General features: G+C 35.9%; 1 protein-coding gene across 1 annotated transcript in view; it reads right to left on the bottom strand.

The window, feature by feature from the left end:
• CATSPERE (catsper channel auxiliary subunit epsilon) overlaps nt 1-21085 on the bottom strand; it is a 256584-nt gene that overhangs the window by 180308 nt on the left and 55191 nt on the right. Inside the window, exon 6 of the mRNA XM_057727707.1 lies at nt 9895-9919. Coding sequence (XP_057583690.1) covers nt 9895-9919 — 25 coding nt within the window. The remainder of the gene's footprint in view (nt 1-9894; nt 9920-21085) is intronic.

Consider the following 21085-nt stretch of genomic DNA (forward strand, 5'->3'; position numbering starts at 1 on the left):
TGTTACTTTTTTTTCATTTCTAATTCTGTTGATTTGTGTCTTCTCCCTTTTTTTCCTGATGAGTCTGGCTAATGGTTTATCAATTTTGCTTATCTTCTCAAAAAACCAGTGTTTAGTTTCATTGATCTTTGCTATTGTGTCCTTGATTTCTTTTTCATTTATTTCTGATCTGATCTTTATAATTTCATTCCTTCTGCTCACCTTGGGGTTCTTTTGTTTTTCTTTCTCTAATTGTTTTAGGTGTAAGGTTAGGTTATTTATTTGAGATTTTTCTTGTTTATTGAGGTAGGACTGTATTGCTAAAAACTTTCCTCCTAGAACTGCTTTTGCTGCATCCCATAGGTTTTGGGTTGTTATGTTTTCATTGTCATTTGTTTCTAGATATTTTTTGATTTCCTCTTTGATTTCTTTAGTGATTTCTTGGTTGTTCAATAGTGTATTGTTTAGCCTCCATGTGGTTGTATTTTTTACAGTTTTTTTCCTGTAATTGATAGCTAGTCTCATGGCGTTGTGGTCAGAGAAGATGCTTGATATAATTTCAAATTTCTTGAATTTGATTTGTGACCCAAGATGTGATCTATCCTGGAGAATGTTCTGTGTGCACTTGAGAAGAAAGTGTATTCTGTACTTTTTGGATGGAATCTCCTATAAATATCAATTAAGTCAAGATGGTCTAATGTGTCATTCAAAGCTTGTGTGTCCTTACTTATTTTCTGTTTGGATGATCTGTCCATTGGTGTAAGTGGGGTGTTCAAGTCTACTATTATTGTGTTACTGTCGATGTCCCCTTTTATGGCTGTTAGCGTTTGCCTTATGTATTGAGGTGCTCCTATGTTGGGGGCATAGATATTTACAATTGTTATATCTTCTTCTTGGATAGATCCCTTGATCATTATGGAGTGTCCTTCCTTGTCTCTTGTAATAGTCTTTACTTTCAAGTCTAATGTGTCTGATATGAGTATTGCTACTCCTGCTTTCTTTTGACTTCCATTTGCATGGAATATCTTTTTCCATCCCTTTACTTTCAGCCTATATGTGTCCCTTGGTCTGAAGTGGGTTTCTTGTAGGCAGCATATAGAAGGGTCTTGTTTCTGTATCCATTCAGCCAGTCTGTGTCTTTTGGTTGGAGCATTTAATCCATTTACATTTAAGGTGATTACTGACATGTGTGTTCCTATTACCATTTTCTTAATTGTTTTGGGTTTGTTTTTGTAGGTCTTTTCCTTCTCTTATGTTTCCTACTTAGAAAAGTCCCTTAAGCCATTGTTGTAAGGCTGGTTTGGTGGTGCTGAATTCTCTTAACTTTTGCTTGTCTGGAAAGCTTTTGATTCCTCTGTCGAATCTGAATGAGATTCTTGCTGGATAGAGTATTCTTGGCTGTAGGTTTTTCTCTTTCAGGACTTTCAGTATATCCTGCCATTCCCTTCTGGCCTGCAGAGTTTCTGTAGAAAGGCCAGCTGTTATCCTTATGGGTTTTCCCTTATATGTTGTTTGTTCCTTTCCTTTTGCTGCTTTTAATATTTTTTCTTTGTGTTTAATTGTCATTAGTTTGATTAATATTTGCCCTGGTGTATTTCTCCTTGGGTTTGTTCTGTATTGGACTCTCTGCACTTCTTGGACTTGATTAATTATTTCCTTTCCCATGTTGGGGAAGTTTTCCACTATAACCCCTTCAAATATTTTCTCAGACCCTTTCTTGTTTTCTTCTTCTTCTGGGATGCCTATGATTCGAATGTTGGTGCACTTAATGTTGTCACCAAGGTCTATGAGGCTGTCTTCCATTCTTTTTATTCTTTTTTCTTTTTCCTGCTCTGTAGTAGTTATTCCCCCCATTCTATCTTCCAACTCAATTATTTGTTCTTTTGCCTCAATTGTTCTGCTGTTTATACCATCTAGAGTATTTTTAATTTCAGTTATTTTGTTGTCCATTACTGTCTGTTTGCTCTTTAGTTCTTCTGAGTCCTTATTAACTGTTTCTTGTATTTTTTGTAATTTGTTATCGAGATTTTGGATCATCTTTACTATCATTACTCTGAATTCTTTTTCAGGCAAATTTCCTATTTCCTCTTCATTTATTTGATCTTGTGGAGTTTTTTTCCTGCTCCTTTGATTGCATGGTATTCCTTTGTTTTCTCATTTTGTCTAATTTATAGGATTTGCTGTCTCCTTTCTCTATGCTGCCTAGTAGTAATTCCTCTTGTTTCTGCCCTCTGCCCTCCATGGTGGGGTTTGTCCAGTGTCTTGAGTAGGATTCCTGGTAGGGGAGTCTGGTGTCTGTTTTCCAGTTTGTGGCTCTGTGTCTTTTCTCTCTGATGAGCAGGGCCATGTCAGGTGGTATGTTTTAGGGTTTCTGTGAGGTTAATATGGCTTTAGGTAGTCTGTGTGCTGATGGTTGGGTTTGTGTTCCTGTCTTGTTTGTAGTTTGTTGTGAGGTGTCCACCACTGGCAGTTGCGGACAGTCAGACGAAGCTGGGCCTTAGACTCTGATACAGGGCTCCATGAGAATTCTCTGCATTTAGTCTTCCCTGTGTCTGAGGACTCCCTAGTAGTCTATCATCCTGAATTCAGTGTTCCCTCCCAAGAGCCTCCTACTTGACTTCTGATGGAGTATTTCAGACTTGAGAGGTTGCTTGTCCCAGCAATAAAAGGGTTTAAAGAAGACTGTGGGTTTAATGGCAGAGTGTTGAGTCAAACAAATACTAAATCAAGGAAACACATACATGTATAAGACACACAAATATGGAATCCAATAGAACATAAGGCAGTAGAAAGACCTGACAGAAGAACCCCAGTATGCAATCAGACAATCAAAGAAAAAACCAACAGAAATTCAAAACCAACCAACCAACCAAACAAAAACAAAACAAAACACCACACACACAAACACAAATCCAGGGAGATTTTGAAAGCTAGCATCAAATATAATAAAGAGCAAGATTACAACCAGACAGACTGAAAATTCTCAGAACGGAATCAGACAATTATACTTAGAACTAAAATAAAGACAAAACCTAAGAATAAAACCAAAGCAGCGTGTCATCTGGAGAATAAAGCAAGGAAACAGAGCAGACCAATAATATTCCCTTTATATTAAGACAAAATAAGCTAAAAAAGGATAGAAGACAGGGCAACAGAAGAGTATAGTGTGACTGGAAACATGAAAAGAAAGAGAAAAGAGAGAAAAAAATAGAAATGTATAAAAGATAGAGAAGGAAAGAAGGTAGGAGAGAGAAAGTCTGCACTACAAAAAACTTAGCTAGAAATAGAAATATGTAAAAAGTCTAAATATAAAAATAGAAGAAAAAGAATAAAAAAATATGTTTTAATAAGTGTAGATCCCTTAAGACTAAGATCGCAATTAATTTTTTAAAAAAAACCCACACACACAAACACATAGGCAGGGAAATTTTGAAAGCTAGGATCAAATATAATAAAGAGTGAGAGTACAATCAGACAAACTGAAGATTCCCAAAACAAAATCAGGTGATTATAATCAGAACTAAGATACAGACAAAACCTAATAATAAAAACCAAAGCAGTGTGTCATCTGGAGGATAAAGCAAGGGAACAGAGCTGAGCGATAATACTGGTTATAAGTATATTAAGATAAAAGAAACTAAAAAGGATAGAAGACAGGGCAACAGAAGAGCATAGTGTGACTGGAAATATGAAAAGAAAAAGAAAAAATAGAAATGTATAAAAGATAGAGATGAAAAGAAGGTAGGAGACATACAGTTAGCACTACAAAAAACTTAGCTAGAAATAGAAATATATAAAAAGGCTAAAAATAAAAATAGAAGAAAAAGTAGAATTAAAAAATATGCTATAAAATGTGTAGATCCCTTAGGACTAAAATCGTAATTAATTAAAAAACTACACACATACAAACACATATCCAGGGAAATTTTGAAAGCTAGGATCAAATATAATAAAGCGCAAGAGTACAATCAGACAGACTGAAGATTCCCAAAACAAAATCAGACAATTGTAATCAGAACTAAGATAAAGACCAAACCTAATAATAAAAACCAAAGCAATGTGTCATCTAGAGACTAAAGCAATGAAACAGAGCAGCTCAGTCGGCCGTGGCGGTGCCTGTTACAGAGGGATGCTGGCGGCTCAGGTGTAAACAGAATGTCTCCAGAGCTGGGCCACTCTGCAGACTTTCGGCTCTCAGCTGCAGGCACTCTAGGCCAGCCCCACCAGGGGGCCTTTGTTATCCTTGAGTGTGTTACCCAGGCTCAGAGGGGTCCTTCCTTTGCCCGTCACAGGCACCAAGAGAGAGGCTACACCTGCGGTTCCTCCTCACTGCTTGTGAGTCAGCAGTATCCAGCTGCCACTAAGGCCTTGCAGCTTTCTGCAGTAGGCACTCTCTGCTGTGAATTTCTTCCCTCCTGTCCTCTTGGTCCATCTCCCCACTGCCAACAATGTTTCTTACCCTGAACCAGTTCTCTGGTTCCCACATGCCAGCTCCCAGACCTCCTGTTCAGCTGTGAACTGACATCTCAGTCCAGACACACTGAGCCGTGGTGAGGATCCTCCGTGTGTTTCTCACTCTTTCCCATCTGCTGCAGATCAGCTGCTTCACCCTCTTTGAACAGTACCAAATGCCTCCCTTCTGATCCAGGGAAATTCCCCATTGGAGAAGGGGTTTCCCCATCAGATAAGAGATGTTTCCCCGAGTTTGGCAATCTCCCCTCTGTTTCAGATCCTCCAGACCCAGGGTGTGGGACCCATTCCTTTCCTTTCTTCTCCTCCTTTTTCTCCTTTTTTTTTTCCCCTCTGCCCTACCCAGTTATGTCAGGATCTTTGCAGTCCTTTCTGGTGTCCAAGGTCATCTGCTGTTGTTCAGCTGGTTCTCTGTGGGAATTATTGCATCTTTTGATGTATTCCTGATGCATCTGTGGAGAGGGATGCATTCCATGTCCTTCTACTTTGCTGCCATCTTTCTTCCCTGCATTTGTAATTTTTATACATACTACTAAATTTTTCTCCATAGCAGTTGCAACAATATACCTTCTCACCAGCAATGTATGAGATTTCCTCTTTCTTCACAGCCTTCCCAACATGATGTGTTGTCATACATTTTGATATTGTTAGTCTGAGGGATGAAAAATGGTACTTTGGTGCAGTTTTAGTCTGCATTTCTTTTATCATGAGAAATGTTTTATCATTGAGCATCTTTCCATATATTCAAGTTCTATTTGTATTTCCTGTCTGGTGAACTATTTGTTCATTTCCTATTGAGCTGTTAGTCTTTTATTTACTAATTTGTAGAAGTTTTTAACATAAAGAATATTCTATGTGTTCTATATCTTGATCTGTGTGGTGGTTACACAGACATATATATGTACATATGAAAACTTTATTACTTTCATAACTATATGGCATTCCTCTTTATCCTATTAAATCTGTTTGCCTTAGATTCTATATTGTCCCTAAATATTGCTGCCCTTCCTCCCTCCCTTCCTTCCTTCCTTCCTCACCTCCCTCCCTCCCCTTCCTCCCTTTTATATTCCCTTTACCTATATTAATCTTCTCTCAACCTATGCTATTTGAGTTAACAACTAGTATTTACTTTCCCCTATTTTTCTTCACACTATGCATTTGCAGAGATATACACAAATACATGTGTACATGTATTTTTTTAAAAAGGTGTCTTAAGAGGTTGTTTTTTTAAAAAAACAAATTGGATCACATTATACACACTTTCCACATTCTCCCCCTTTTTCACTCAAGTATACATCATTGAAATTCCCCAGTGTCAACTCTTATAATGCCTGAACAATATTCTATGATGTGGTTATACTGTAATTTATAGTTTAATTTCTCTAATAATGGAGATTTATTGTGGCTTCAGTTTCGTTCTGTTTTGTTTTGCTTTACCACTACTACAATGCTGCAAAATATAGATTCTTTTCCATGTAGCCATATATACTAGAGGGTTTATTTCTGTGGACTAGATTCCCAGGAGTGGGACTATTGATCCAAAGGGTATAAATATACATACGTATATAGTGTGATGAGTGAGACATTTCATTGTTAATTTAATTTGAATTTTCCTGAGATGAAGTGAATTTCAGCATCTTTTCATGTTTGTTAGATTTGCTTTTGTGTACATAGCTTTTTAACATTCTTCCACTGGCACTTACCATTTTCTTATCATTTGTAAGAGCTCTTTGTTTTGTTTGGACCTTAGGTACACAGACAAAGAATCAGAATAATCACAATCTTCAGTCATGACACACTATCATTATTGGCATGACCCTCTTTTATGCAATTATTTAAATTTTAAATTAGTAAAATGAAAGCCAGGAACCCACCATCCAACTCAAGACCTAGAACATTACAAATATCTTTCATTTACTTATGTATTCCTCCCTTTTCTGGTCCCCTGTTTCTGCCCAGAGGTACTCACTTTCCTGAATTCTGCATTTATTTTTTATTAATATAATAATAGTTTTTTGAACTATTATTCCACACATAACCCCCTAGGGCCTGCTTTTTTTTTTCTTTCAACATTATGTAACTAGGATTTATTCATGTTATTGCTCATAACTGAGCTCATTTGTTTTTATTAATATTTAAAATTCCATCATGTGAAAATACCACACCTTTTCCATTCTTCTGTTAATGGGCATTTGGGTTCTTTCTGTTTGGGATGGATGAATTTTATTAGCATTTCTACTATGAGCATTTTTTTTTATTGGAGTATAGTTGCTTTACACTGCTGTGTCAGTTGCAGCTGTATGGCAAAGTGAATCAGCCATACATATACCTATATCCGCTCCTTTTTGGATTTCCTTCCCATTTAGGTCACCACAGGACACCAAGTAGAGTTCCCTGTGCTATGCAGTAGGTTCTCATTAGTTATCTATTTTATACATAGTAGTATATATATGTCAATCCCAGTCTCCCAATTCATCCCACCCCCAGCCCCCCAGCATTTTTGAAAATGTCTCTTGATGCATGAGTGCAAGAGTTTCTCTTGAGTATATACTTAGGAGTAGAATTGCTAGGATGCAAAGTATGTGTAAAATAATGCAGAATCATTTCTTAAAATTTACATCCCTCCATCTCTTTTGAACACTAGAGATATTAGCTGTGTAGTATCATCTATGTTGTAAAATTTTTCATAACTATTTGTTGTCCAAATTGACTTTGTTTATGGCACTTCTGTGATAAAGTTTTAAATTTTCACATTTTCAATTATGACTATCTTTTATTCATAGATTCTGGTTTCTAGTCTTGAATAAGATTTCCCTTGATTCCATATAGTACAGCTTCAAGATTCTCCTGCCCATTCTCCAAGTTTTTTTGTTTTACATTTGTCTTATATGCCAAGGGAATTTTTTTCTTTTGTATGTGGTGGAAGCAAGGTTTCTACTTTCGCTTTCTTCCAGGAGGAGAGCTTATTATACTATATTAGTCCATATAAATTTAAAGATATTTTTTCAATAAAAAATTGGAGTCTGGAGTCTAGTTACAAACTTAAAATAGAAGATCTTTTTAAGCCATTCAACAAAATTTGAGAGTGGTTCTTGATATAGGTTGTGTGTCTTCTTATATTTATTCATAAGCATTTTATAGTCTGTATTGCTATTATAAATTTATAATATTGTACATTTCTTTTTCTTGTATTACACTATTATGTTCAAGACGATAATAAACAATAAGGTGATTATGAGCATATCTGTCCAGTTCCTGATTTTAATTGAATTAGAAATATTTCATAATTTATAAAAATTATTGTTGGTTATTTGTGAAGTAAATTTTTTAATTAGAATTAAGTAGTTTCCTTCTAAACTTGTTTTGCTTAGTGTTTTTATTAGGAATGGTTGTTGAATTTTTTAATTTACTGATACAATCTTATCTTCTCCTTTATTGTGTTGACATTGTGGATATTGTTGTCAGTTTTCCTGGTATTGAACCAATGTTGCATTCCCAGAAGATACTGGACCTTTTCAATTTGTTCTTTTAATGCATTGCCAGATTCTATTTGCAAATAATTTATGTAGAATTTTTGCTTTTATATATACAAGTATATTGATCTACAATTTCTTCCATTTCTCCCTCCCTTCCTTCCTTTCTTTCTCTGCCTACTTTTGGTACTAAAGTACAATTGGATTCAGGAAATGAATTGGAGGCACTTTCCATCTTCTTTATGTTGCTGAGGATATATTGTTAGGTGCATTTGGTATCATAATTTATCTTCTCTGTAGATTTTTCCTTTATCATGAAGTAATTTCCCTCTTTATGACATTACTGCCTTTTGGACTTCACATATCTTTTATTTGATATTCATATCATAACCCCAGTTTCCTTGTGATAGTATTAACCTGTTTGCATCGTTTTCTTTCCAAATTTTGTGTTAGTCTTTAACTACGTAACTTTACGAAAAAATCAGATTTCTGGAATTTTTGTCATTTAATCCAATCCCATTTGATTATTGAATTAATTTAAATGATTTTCTTAAATCTTATTTTTGCATCCCTATATTCTATTTTAATTTCTCTTTATTTAATTTTTCTTTCTTATTGTCTCCTATTGAATTGTTAGCATTTTTAAAATTCTTCTTCCAGAACTCTACTTCTTAGACATTACACATTTGTTTCTATTACTTTAATAGACAGCCTTAAAATTTTATTTGCATATTTAATGAATGTAGGCTAAAGTTAGTCAGTATCCTCATTCTGAATATGTATAAGGATATTAGACAATTTCAAACCCAAATTCTCCTCCATTTTCTATTCTTTTGTTAGCTAGTATTTTAATTTCAATTTGTTAAAAAAATTAGTCCTTATTAACATGTTTGACTGTCATGCTTATTTAGATTTACTAACATATTAAATAGTTCATTTGCTCATTATTTACTGCATCTGGTACTTTAGTTTTTCAGTCTAAGAACTCATGTCTTCAGTTGTGAAGAATTCTCCATAATAACCTGTTTCAGTATTATCTTCAATTCCTTTTCTTCCCCTTTGGAACGCCTATCAAAAGTATGATAAACTGTCTTGGTCTATCCTCTATGTCTCAATTTCTCTTTGAATATTTTCCATCTTTTCATTTTTATGTTCTACATTCTGCATGATTCCCATTCCAGATCACTGATTCTGCAATTTCCTCAACTGTATCTAGTCTTCTGAACTAGAAAAATTCTTTAACCTGAATTTTTATTTTTAGATGCCTATTTTGTCATCTTAAGACATTTCTACAGGATACTTTTCAATGTTGTTCAATTATGAATAATGCTTGTTCTTATTTTCTTTGCTTTTATCCCTCTTTTATCTTTTTGACCATTCAAAATATGGATTTAATAATCTTTCAGATGGCTTTCATCTTTAGTTTTGAAAAGTATGAACTTTCTCCATTTTTAAGTGTACCTATTCCAGGCAGTTTGTCTTTTTTGTGCATATAACAAATTAAAATTGAGACTATTTAAAGATATTTATTAATTTATTTTAAAATATGAAAAACCTATTACATATTAACATTAACTAACATTTTTATGAAAAAATAATTATTTCCAAGATAAAAACATAGTAAGATTGGTTGTTTTACATCTTACATTGTAAAGTCTCTAATATCTGGCTTAATAGAACACAGCTGGCTTATCATCAAGTGCTCCTACATTCAAGCTATTTTGGTGGAAGTATATGGGGGGAAACCTATCCTCACACAGATATGTCATTGGGAAAGTGTAGACTTCATGGACCTTCTGGAAAGGTCTGTGAAGACCTAGAGGATCTTAGTCCATAACTTGAGTAACCACTGCTCTAAGGAAATTTTACTGAAAATTAGTTTACAAAATTCTTCTTATAGTAAATATAGAAGATAAGATGGAAATAATATAGTAGTAATATATGAAGGATGTACGAAAACTTTAAAAAGTACCTGGGTTAAATTGTGAGTGAAATTTCTGTTGGGAAAAAGAGAAATCATATTTTAGTAAACAGCATGCTAAATATTAGTTTGAATATTCTATTTCCAGCATACATGTTTATAAATCTTTGAATATTCTCTTTATATTCCATTACAGACACATAAATGATTAAATGCTAAATGTTAAAAAAAAAGCCCATGATTGTAATTAAGTATAATTATTGATCTTCATGTGTCATTGACAAAAGGCTGAGGGGCGTAAATCGATATACTTCCTTAATAGTACTCTAAGCTCACATAGCCAAAGTGGCATGATTAATCCTCTTAAAAAATTTCACATGATAAATGCACATTAAAAAGTCTGTGGAGTTTTAGGGACTTCTCTGGTGGTCCAGTGGTTAAGACTCTGTGCTTCCACTGCAGGGGGTGCAGGTTTGATCCCTGGTTGGGGAACTAAAATCCTGCGTGCCACACAGCATGGGCCCCCAAAAAAAGAAGTCTAGAGAGTTTACATGTTTTAATTTATGTCAAAACCAAATTTATCAATTTGCACTGTAAATGCTTCATTTATCAGCCTTTCAGTGTAAATTTTCTGAAAGAAGCAACATTCACTTGTATGTTTAGTTAAGTGTTTTTTAGAAAGTAAGTTTTGTCACTTTAAAGATATCCATATTTTTAAAATCATATAATCTCTAAAAGTCAATGACTCAGGACCATGTTTTCATGTGTGCATAGTGCTTAGTACATTATTAGGTACAAAACAAAATGAAGATGTTTTGGGAATCAGTAAATGTGCATGCAGTGAGTTTCTGAGACTATATAATGAAATTTCATATTTTCAATCTGATATGTGAGAAAGCTACTGAAAATGAGTACTATAAATCTTGACAGGTAAATGTGCCCAAAGTTCAAAAAGTACAAAGTTTATCAAAAACATCCCTTGCCAGTACACAGGCACCTAAAACTAACCCCTGCAGCTGAGCTTGCACACAGTACTGGCCTGGGTCACTACTGCTGCCTGCTCTTGTCCCTAGCTACTGGACCTGGAGGCACTGCTGAGGACTATAATAGCCCTTGCAGTCACCCTGAACACCCTGCAGCATTTGGTAAACACCATGCTGATGTTTTGGACCCCAGTGGCCTGAGCTGATGAAACATCATGCCCCACCAGATCCAGAGCCACCATGTGCCCCTGCACATGGCACCCCACACCACTAGACCTGCAGTCACAGCACACTCCAGCATGCACAACCACAGGTGAAGGTCTTTTCTTAGTGAAGTCAGTCTATGACATCTGGAAGTGGTGACTGCTTCTTCAAATGTACAGACACCTACACAGGCTACAGGGACCATGAAGAATCAGTGAAACATGACCCCACTTAAGGAACATGTAAGCTCCAGCAATGGACCCCAAGGAAATGGAAATACATGGATAGCTTAAGAATGCAAAATATGGTTCAAAGATGCTCAGAGAAAACAAAGATAAACAATTTTTAATGAAATCAGAAAAACAATACAAGAACAAAATGAGAAGTTCAACAAAGAGATGGAAAACAAGGAAGAATAAATTTTGGGAGCTGAGGAACACAGTGACTGCAGTGAAGAGTTTATAAGAGAGCTTCTGCAGCAGACTGGAACAAGCAGAAGAAATAATCAGCGAAATCAAAGACATCATTTGAAATTATCCAGTTAGAAGAGCAAAAAGAAAAAAAGAATAAAAAGGGATGACAAAAGCCTATGAGATTTATAGGACACCATTAAGAGAAGCAATCTATGCATCACTGGAGTCTCATAAGGAAAAGAAGGGGAGAAAGAGGCAGATGCTTATTAAAAATGTGTAGGGACTTCCTAGGTGGCGCAGTGGTAAAGAATCTGCCTGCCAATGCAGGGGACATGGGTTCGAGCCCTGTCCTGGGAAGATTTCACATGCCACAGAGCAACTAAGCCTGTCCACCACAACTATTGAGCCTGTGCTCTAGAGCCCGTGAGCCACAACTACTGAGCCCATGTGCTGCAACTATTGAAGCCCATGTGCCTAGGGCCCGTGCTCCACAACAAGAGAAGCCACTACAATGAGGAGCCTGCGCACCACAATGAAGAGTAGCCCCCACTCGCAGCAACTAGAGAAAGCCCGTGTGCAGCAACGAAGACCCAACACAGCCAATAAATAAATAAATAATAAATAAATAAATAAATTTATATTAAAAAATTTGTAATAGCTGAGAGCTTCCCAAAACTGGGGAGACATTTAACATCAAAGTTCATGAAGCTAATAGGTCATCCTAAGATTTCAATTTCAAATGATCTTTTCCAAGACCATTATGATGAAACTATATAAAATTAAAGACAAAGAGGAGAATTTTTAAAGCTGCAAGATAAAAAAAATTCTCTCAAAAATGGAAACCCCATAAGGCTAAGAGTGGATTTCTAGGAAAAATTTTGCAGGCCAGGGGAGAGTAGGCCAAGGGAGATATATTCAAAGAGCTGAAAGAAACAAACAAACAAACAAAAAACCTGCCAGCTGAGAATACTTTCCCCAGGTAATTTGTCCTTCAGAAATGAATGCAAGACAAAGATTTCCCCAAACAAGCAAAAGCTGAGGAATTTCTTAATCACTAGATCTGTCTCACAAGAAATGCTGAAGAGTTCTTAAAGCTGAAATGAAAGGTCTTTAATTAGTAAAATGAAAACATATGAAAATATCCAACACACTGGTAAAGGTAAGTATATAGTCAGATTCAGAATATGTTAATATTGCAATAAAGTGATGCATTAACACTTACCTCTAGCATAAATGTTAAAGCGCAAAATGTATTAAAAATAGTTATGGCAACAATAATTTGTTACTAGGTATAGAATATAAAAACATGTAAATTGTGACATCAAAAACATAAAATATGGAGGGATAGTAAAAGGGTAGAGGTTTTCTATGCAATAGAAGATAAGTAGCTATTAGCTTAAAGTAATCTGTTATAGATTTTGGAGGGGGATCAAGATAACAGAGTAGGAGGATGCGGAGCTCACCTTCCCTCACAAACACATCAAAAATACATCTACACGTGGAGCAAGTCTCACAGGAAACTAACTGAAAGCTGGCAGAAGATCTCCTATACAACCAACATTGCAAGAAAGATCCCCACATAATTGGGTAGGACAGGAAAAAAAAGAGTGCATCAGGTCAAGGCCAGCACCCATGGAAGGGATCTGTAAGGAAGAGAAAATCCTCACTGGCAGACACTTGCCCTAGGGAGACCCCTTACCTGCTGGGAAATCCACTAAGACAGACAGAAGGGCTGACAAGCCTAGACTCTACTCCAAGGAGTGCGCACATGCTAGCTTGCTAATGAGTGGCTGCTGCCTAGCTGCACTTCCCAATCTGAAGGGGAAAACACCTTGGCTCTGCTCTCTGTACACCCGATTTTACACCACTGCCTGGTGCAAAATCGGGCAAAGATTCATTCTGGCTATGCAGAGACAGATGGGATGCCTTGAATATGATCTGGGCAGAACTGCAGAGATCATTGTTAGCACACACACAGGGGCGGCAGGTCAAACCTGGCAAATGTCAGCAGGCACATTGGGTGGTGCCACAAGAACACACAGAGGCCAAGTACTGAATCTTGGGCAGACAGGCCCTGGGAGAGGACTCCATCTAGCTAAGCAGAGACAACTGAAGAGCCTGTAGTATGACTAGGGGGAGCCTCAGAGCCCATTATCAGCATGTGCACACAGTGGTGGTGAGTCCAGCTGTAGCAGACTGTCAGTGTGCACACAGTACTGCGCCACAAAAACGTGTGGGGTTAGGACTAAATCTCGAGTAGACAGGCCCTGAACAGGAGTATAAGGCAATAAGCCAGTCAGAGTGCCCTGGCTCATCTACTCCACACCACAGCTTAATGCCAAATCTGGCAGCCCAGGTCCCAGGCAGCAGCACAGCCACCTCATTAAGAAAAATCAAGTTAGGGACTTCCCTGGTGGCCCAGTGGTAAAGAATCCACCCTGCAATGCAGGGGATGCAGGTTCAATCCCTGTTGGGGAACTAAGATCCCACATGCCATGGGGCAACTAAGCCCACACACTACAATGACTGAGCCTGCACATGTCAACTAGAGAGCCCATGTGCAGCAAACTACAGAGCCCACACACTCTGGATCCCATATACCACAATTACAGAGCCCACGCACCACAACTAGAGAAGAGAAAACTTGCACACCACAACTAGAGAGAAGCCCGTGCACCACAATGAAAGATCCTGCATGCCACAACAAAGACTCAACCCAGACAAAAATATAAATAAATAAATAAACAAACAAACATTTCCTTGGAGCCTCACAACACTGTGAGTAGATACTGTTTAAAAAAAAGTAAAGTCAAAATCACATCATCATCTCAATAGATACAGAAAAAGCATTTGACAAAATCCAACATCCATTCATTATAAAAACTCTCACTGAAGTGGGTATATGTGGAACATATCTCAATATAATAAAATCCATTGTGACAAACCCATAGCCAACATAATACTCAATAGTGAAAAGCTGAAAGCCTTCCTGCTAAAATCTGGAACAAGATGAGGATGCCCACACTCACCACTTCTCTTCAACATAGTATTGGAAGTCCTAGCCACAGCAATCAGACAAGAGAAATAAATAAAAGGTATCCAACATGGAAGGGAAGAAGTAAAACTGTCACTATTGGCAGATGACCTGATACTCTATACAGAGAACCCTAAAGTCTCCATGTAAAAACTATTAGAATAAATGAATTCAGCAAGGTAGCAGGATAAAAGATTAATATACAGAAATCTGTTGCATTTTCATACTAACAATGAAATATCAGAGGGAGAAAGTTAAAAAAAGAACAATCCTGTTGAAAATTGTCACTCAAAAAAATAGGAATAAACTTAACCAAAGAGGTGAAAGACCTATACACTGAAAACTATAAAACACTGATAAAGTAAATTGAAGATACTTTAAAGAAATGGAAAGAAAGAAAAAAAAAATCCCATGCTCTTGGATGGGAAGAGTTAAAAGCAATCTACAAATTTAGTGTGATCCCTATCAAAATACCCATGACATTTTTTTCACAGAACTAGAACAAATAATCCTAAAACTTATATGGAACAACAAAAGACCCAGAATTGCCAAAGTAATCCTGAGGAAAAAGAACAAAGCTGGAAGCATAACCCTCAGACTTCAGATTATCCTACAGAGCTATATAATAAAAACAGTGTGGTATTGGCACAAAAACAGATGTATAGATCAATGGAACAGAACAGAGAGCTCAGAAACAAACCCATACACCTATGGTCAAATAATCTGTGACAAAGGAGGCAAGAATAAATAATGGTGAAAAGGCAGTTTCTTCAACAAGTGGTATTGGGAAAGCTGGACAGCTACATGTAAATCAATGAAATTAGAACACTCCCTCACAACATATTTAAAAAATGCCCCAAAATGGTTAAAAGACCTGAATATAAAACAGGGCATCATAAAACTCCTAGAAGAGAACATAGGCAAAACATTCTCTGACATAAATTGTACAAATGTTTTCTTAGATCTGTCTCCCAAGGCAAAAGAACTAAAAGCAAAAATAAACAAATGGAACCCAATTAAAAGTAAAAGCTTTTGCACAGCAAAGGAAACCATCAACAAAATGAAAAGACAACCTATGGAAAGGGAGAAATATTTGCAAATGATGCAACTGACAAATGGGTTAATATCTAAAATATGCAAATAGTTCATATAACTCAATATCAAAAAAAACCCAACCCAATCAAAAAATGGGCAGAAGACCTAAATAGACATTTCTCCAAAGAAGACATACAGATGGTCAACAGGCACATAAAAGAGGCTGAAGGTTGCTAATTATTAGAGAAATGAAAATCAAAACAACAAAGAAGTATCACCTTACACTGGTCAGATGGCTATCATCAAAAGTCTACAATTAATAAATGCTGGAGAGGATGTGAAGGAAAGGGAACCCTCCTACACTGTTGGCAGGAATGTAAATTGGTGCAGCCACTATGGAAAACAATATGGAGCTCCTTAAAAAACCAAAAACAGAGCTATCATCCAGCTATCCCACTCCTGGGTACATATCCAGAAAAGACAAAAACTAATTCAATACATGCACTCCAATGTTCACAGCAGCACTATTTACAATAGCCAATACATGGAAACAACACAAGTGCTCATCAACAGATAACTGGTTTAAGAAGATGTGGTACATGTATACAGTGGAATATTACTCAGCCACAAAAAAGAATGAATTATGGCCATTTGCAGCAATATGGATGGACCTAGAGAATATTACATTTAGTGAAGTAAGTCAGAGAAAGACAAATATTATATGATATCACTTATATGTGGAATCTAAAAAACAATAAAGTGAATCTATATACAAAACAGAAACTAACTCACAGACATAGAAAATAAACTTATAGTTGCCAAAGGGGAAAGGGAAGGGGATATAAATTACGAGTATGGGATTAACATATACAAACTACTATACATAAAATAGATTAGCAACAAGGATTTACTGTATAGCACAGGAAACTATATTCAAAATCTAGTAATAACCTATAATGTAAAATAATCTGAAAAATATATATGTATATAAAACAAAATCATTTTGCTGTACACCCAAAACTAACACAATAGTGTGTATCAACTATTTTCAATAAAAAAGAAAAGATAATCTGTTATATCTATAAGATGTTTCAAGTAAGCCACAGGATAACCCTCACCACCACCACCACCATACACACACACACACACACACACACACACACACACACACACACATACACCAGTTATAGTAGATATATACAAGATGAAGAGACAGGAGTAAATGATAATTTTCCACTATGGAAAATCATCAATTCATAAAAGAACAACAGCAAGAGAGGAAGAAAGGAACAAAGGGATACAAAAGAGCCAGAACATAATTAATAAAACAGCATTAACAAGTCCTTATCTTAAAAAAACAGTTCAAGAGGGAAATTTATAGTGTTAAATGCCCACATGAAGAAAAAAGAAAGACTTCAAATAAACAATATAATTTTATACCTGAACAAAATAGAAAAAAAAGAAGAAAGTAAATTCAAAGTTAGCAAAGGAAAGGAAATAGAACAGAAATAAATGAAATACAGACAAAAAAGAATAAAACTAAGAATTTTTTTAAAAGATAAACAAAATTGACAAAACTTTAGCTAGACTATCTATGAAAAAGGAAGGACGACTCAAATTACTGAAATCAGAAATGAAATGAGAAAATCACTACCAATTCTACAGAAATTTTTAAAAAATCATGAAAGACTACTATGAACAACTATAGGCCAACATATTGGACAATGTAGTAGAAATGGATAAATTCCTAAAAATATATGACCTACCAAGAATAAGTCATGAAAAAACAGAGTATCAGACAAACCAGTAAGAATCAGGAGCTTGAATCAGTAAGCAAAAATTTCCCAACAAAGAAAAAGCCCAGGATTTAATGGCTTCATTGGTGAATTCTACCAAGAATTTAAGGAAGAATTGGTATCAATTCTCTTCCAAAAAACTGAAGAGGCAGGAATATTTCCAAACCCTTTTTGTAAATGCAGCATTACCCTGATATCAAAGCCAGATAAGAGCACTACAAGAAAAGATAACTACAGGCCAACATCCCTGATGAATACAGATGCAAAAATTCTCAATGACATACTAGCAAACCTAATTCAATAGCACATTAAATGGATCACACACAATGATCAAGTGAGATTTGCCCCTGGAATGCCATATATGAAAATAAATCAATGTGATAACCACATTAATAGATTGAAAGACAAAAACCATTTGATCATCTCAATATATGAAGAAAAAGCATTTGAAAAAATACATTATCCTTGATTGATAAAAGCTTTCAACAAATTGGATAGAGAAGGAACATACTTCATCATAACAAAGGCAGTATATGACAAACCACAGCTAACATCTACTCAGTGGTGAAAGACTGCTTTTTCTTTAAGGTCAGGAACAAGACAAGGGCACTCACTCTCACCATTTCTATTCAACATAGTGATCAAAGTCCTAGCTGAAGCAATCAGGCAAGAAAAAGAAACGTAAGGCATCCAAATTGGAGAGAAAGAAGTAAAATTGTCCCTGCTTGTTGATGATATAATCTCGTATATAGGAAATCCAAAAGAGTCCAACCCAAAATTGTTAGAACTAATCAATGAATTCAGGAAAGTTGCAGCATACAAAATCAACATGCATAAATCAGTTGCATTTCTATATACTAATGATAAACTATCTGAAAAAGAAATAAAACAATAGCAACAAAAATAATAAAATACATAGGAATAAATTTAACATAGGAAGCTGAAAGATTTATATACCAAAAACTATAAGACATTGATGAAAGAAATTGAAGAACACATAAATAAATGGAAAAATATCTCATGCCAACAGATTGGAAGAATTAACAGTGTTAAAATGTTCATACTACCCAAAACCTTCTATAGAGTCAATGAAATTTGTATCAAATTTCCAATGGAATTTTCACAGGAATAGAAGAAACAATTCTGAAATATGCATGGAATCCCAAAGTCCCCAAGTAGTCAAAACAATCTTGAGAAAGAATAAAGCCAGAGGCATCATACTTCCTGATTTCAAAGCATAATACAAAGCTATAGCAATCAAAATGGTATACTACTGGCATTAAAATAGAGCAATGGAACAGAAATAAGGGCCCTGAACTAAACCCTCACAAATATGGCCAACAAATATTTGACAAGGGCGCCAAGAATAGGATATGGGTAAAGAACAGTCTCGTCAATAGGCAGTGTTGGAAAAACTGGATATCCATATGTAAACAATGAAACTGGACCCTTATCTTATACCACTCAAAAAATCAACTCGAAATGGAATAAGAACTTAAATATTATACCTGAAACTGTGAAACTCCTAGAAGAAAACATAGGGGGAAATCTCCTTGATTTCAGGCTTAGCAATGAGATTTTGGATATAACATCAAAAGCACAAGCAACAAGAGTAAAAATCAGAACTTCCCTGGTGGCATAATGGTTGAGAATCCGCCTGCCAATGCAGGGTACATGGGTTCGATCCCTGGTCTGGGAAAATCCCACATGCTGCAGAGCAACTAAGCCCGTGTGCCTCAACTACTGGGTCTATGCTCTAGAGCCTGCATGCCACAACTACTGAAGCCCATGCATATAGAGCCTGTGCTCCACAACGAGAAGCCACTGCAATGAAAAGCCCATGCATAGCAGTGAAGACTAGCCCCCGCTCTCTGCAACTAGAGAAAGCCCACATGCAGCAACGAAGACCCAACACACCCAATAAATTAATTTATTTAAAAAGTTAAAATCAAAAAGTGAGAATACATTAAACTAAAATGTTTCTGCACAGCAAAAGAAGCAATCAGCAAAATAAACAGGCAACCTATGGTATAGGAGAAAATTTTGTGAACCATATATATGATAATGGGTTAATATACAAAATATTTAAGGAAAAGTACAACTCAATAGCAAAAAACAGCAAACAATCATATATAAAAATGGGCAAAGCATCTAAAGATATATTTCTTCAAAGAAGACATTCAGATACATGAAAAAGTACTCAATATCACTACTGATCAGGGAAATGCAAATCAAAACCACAATGAGCTATCACTTCACACCTGTTAGAATGGATGTAGAGAGAAGGAAACCCTTGCGCACCACTGGTGGGGATGTGAATTGGTACAGCCACTATGGAAAACACTACAAAGTTTCCTAAGAAATTAAAAATAGAACTACCATGTGATATAACAATCACACTCTTTGGTATACATCCCAAATGAAAATAAATCACTATCTCAAAGAATTATTCTTACCCCTATGTTCATTGCAGCATTATTAACAGTAGCCAAGATAAGAAAAAAAACCTGTGTCCATTAACTGATGAACAGATAAAGAAAATGTGGGAAGTAGGGATTAAGAGGAGATATTTGTCAAAGTATACAAACTTTTACTCCTAAAATGAATAAGTTCTGGGGATCTAATGTACAGCATGATGATTATAGTTAACAATAACAAATAATAAAAAAGACAGAGAAGACAGTGGTATTAGGTTAGTGAAGGAATGAGAGTTTTAAGAAGAAATAAGTGATACCCAGCATTAAGGTGGTACAGAAATCAAACAGTAAAAGGACTAAAAAAAATCCTATTAAAGTTTCGGTGACTTTGCCAAACCAGTTTAAGTAGATAGACAGATAGTAGTAGGCATATAGTAGTGGGTTAGACTGATGAAGCAGAATAGTATTACAGTGAATTTGAAAAGGCATGCCAGCAATTGTCTTCCCCATCCCCCAGCTAGCAAAATTATGGTGTGGCTGATGGAGGCTTCATCTAGACAGGGATGAGCTTCTCAGCCACCCCCAATCCAGGTACCAAGCATGCCACAGTGCAGAGTTTGCAAAATTCTTGGGGGTTGCCCATCAGCTATGGGTAGAGGTGGTAGGCCCACTGTAAGGGAAGATGTCTGGCTTGACTTCAGACCCCACCTCTGGCTGGGGTATTATATGTCAATTCAATAGCTGTTGAGAGGGAAAATCAAGCAGCTAGTGGACCGCACACATGCTAAACCAGGTAACTATGCAAGTTTGTACTTGACCCAAGAGTATTCTCATGTCCAAGGGAGCGTGACATTAAATTGCAAATAAAAAGTGCCATGACTGGTAGATAGTGGCCACAGAGGAAAGGAAAAGCTTTGTATTTAATACTTTTAACAGTATTTTTCTGTTGCCTTTTGAACCAGAGGCCCTCCATATTCATTTTGCACTGGGCCCAACAGATTACATAGTCATTTACGGATGCAATAATGCAGAAATGGTAGAATATAGTATACTATGGTACTCTCCTCTAGATAGTAGGATTTTAGTGATTAAAAATTGTAAACACAGATGATGAGAGAACTAGAAAACTGAAAGAAACATTTGAAAAAAATAGTCTAGAATGAGTCATGGTAAATTAAAAGACAGGAAATATGAAAAGACATGAAGCATCAGGAAGGAAAGAGTGAAAAGGTAACATGTTTCTTTTATGAAAGTTTAAAAAGAAAGAAGAGAATGAGAGAAAACCAATATTTGAAAAGATAGTGACTGAATTTTCAGAACTGAGGAAAGGCATTAATCCTCAGGTTCAAGAGCTATAATA

This window comes from Hippopotamus amphibius, chromosome 3 (genome assembly GCF_030028045.1).
Source record: "Hippopotamus amphibius kiboko isolate mHipAmp2 chromosome 3, mHipAmp2.hap2, whole genome shotgun sequence".
NCBI classification, from domain to species: domain Eukaryota; kingdom Metazoa; phylum Chordata; class Mammalia; order Artiodactyla; family Hippopotamidae; genus Hippopotamus; species Hippopotamus amphibius.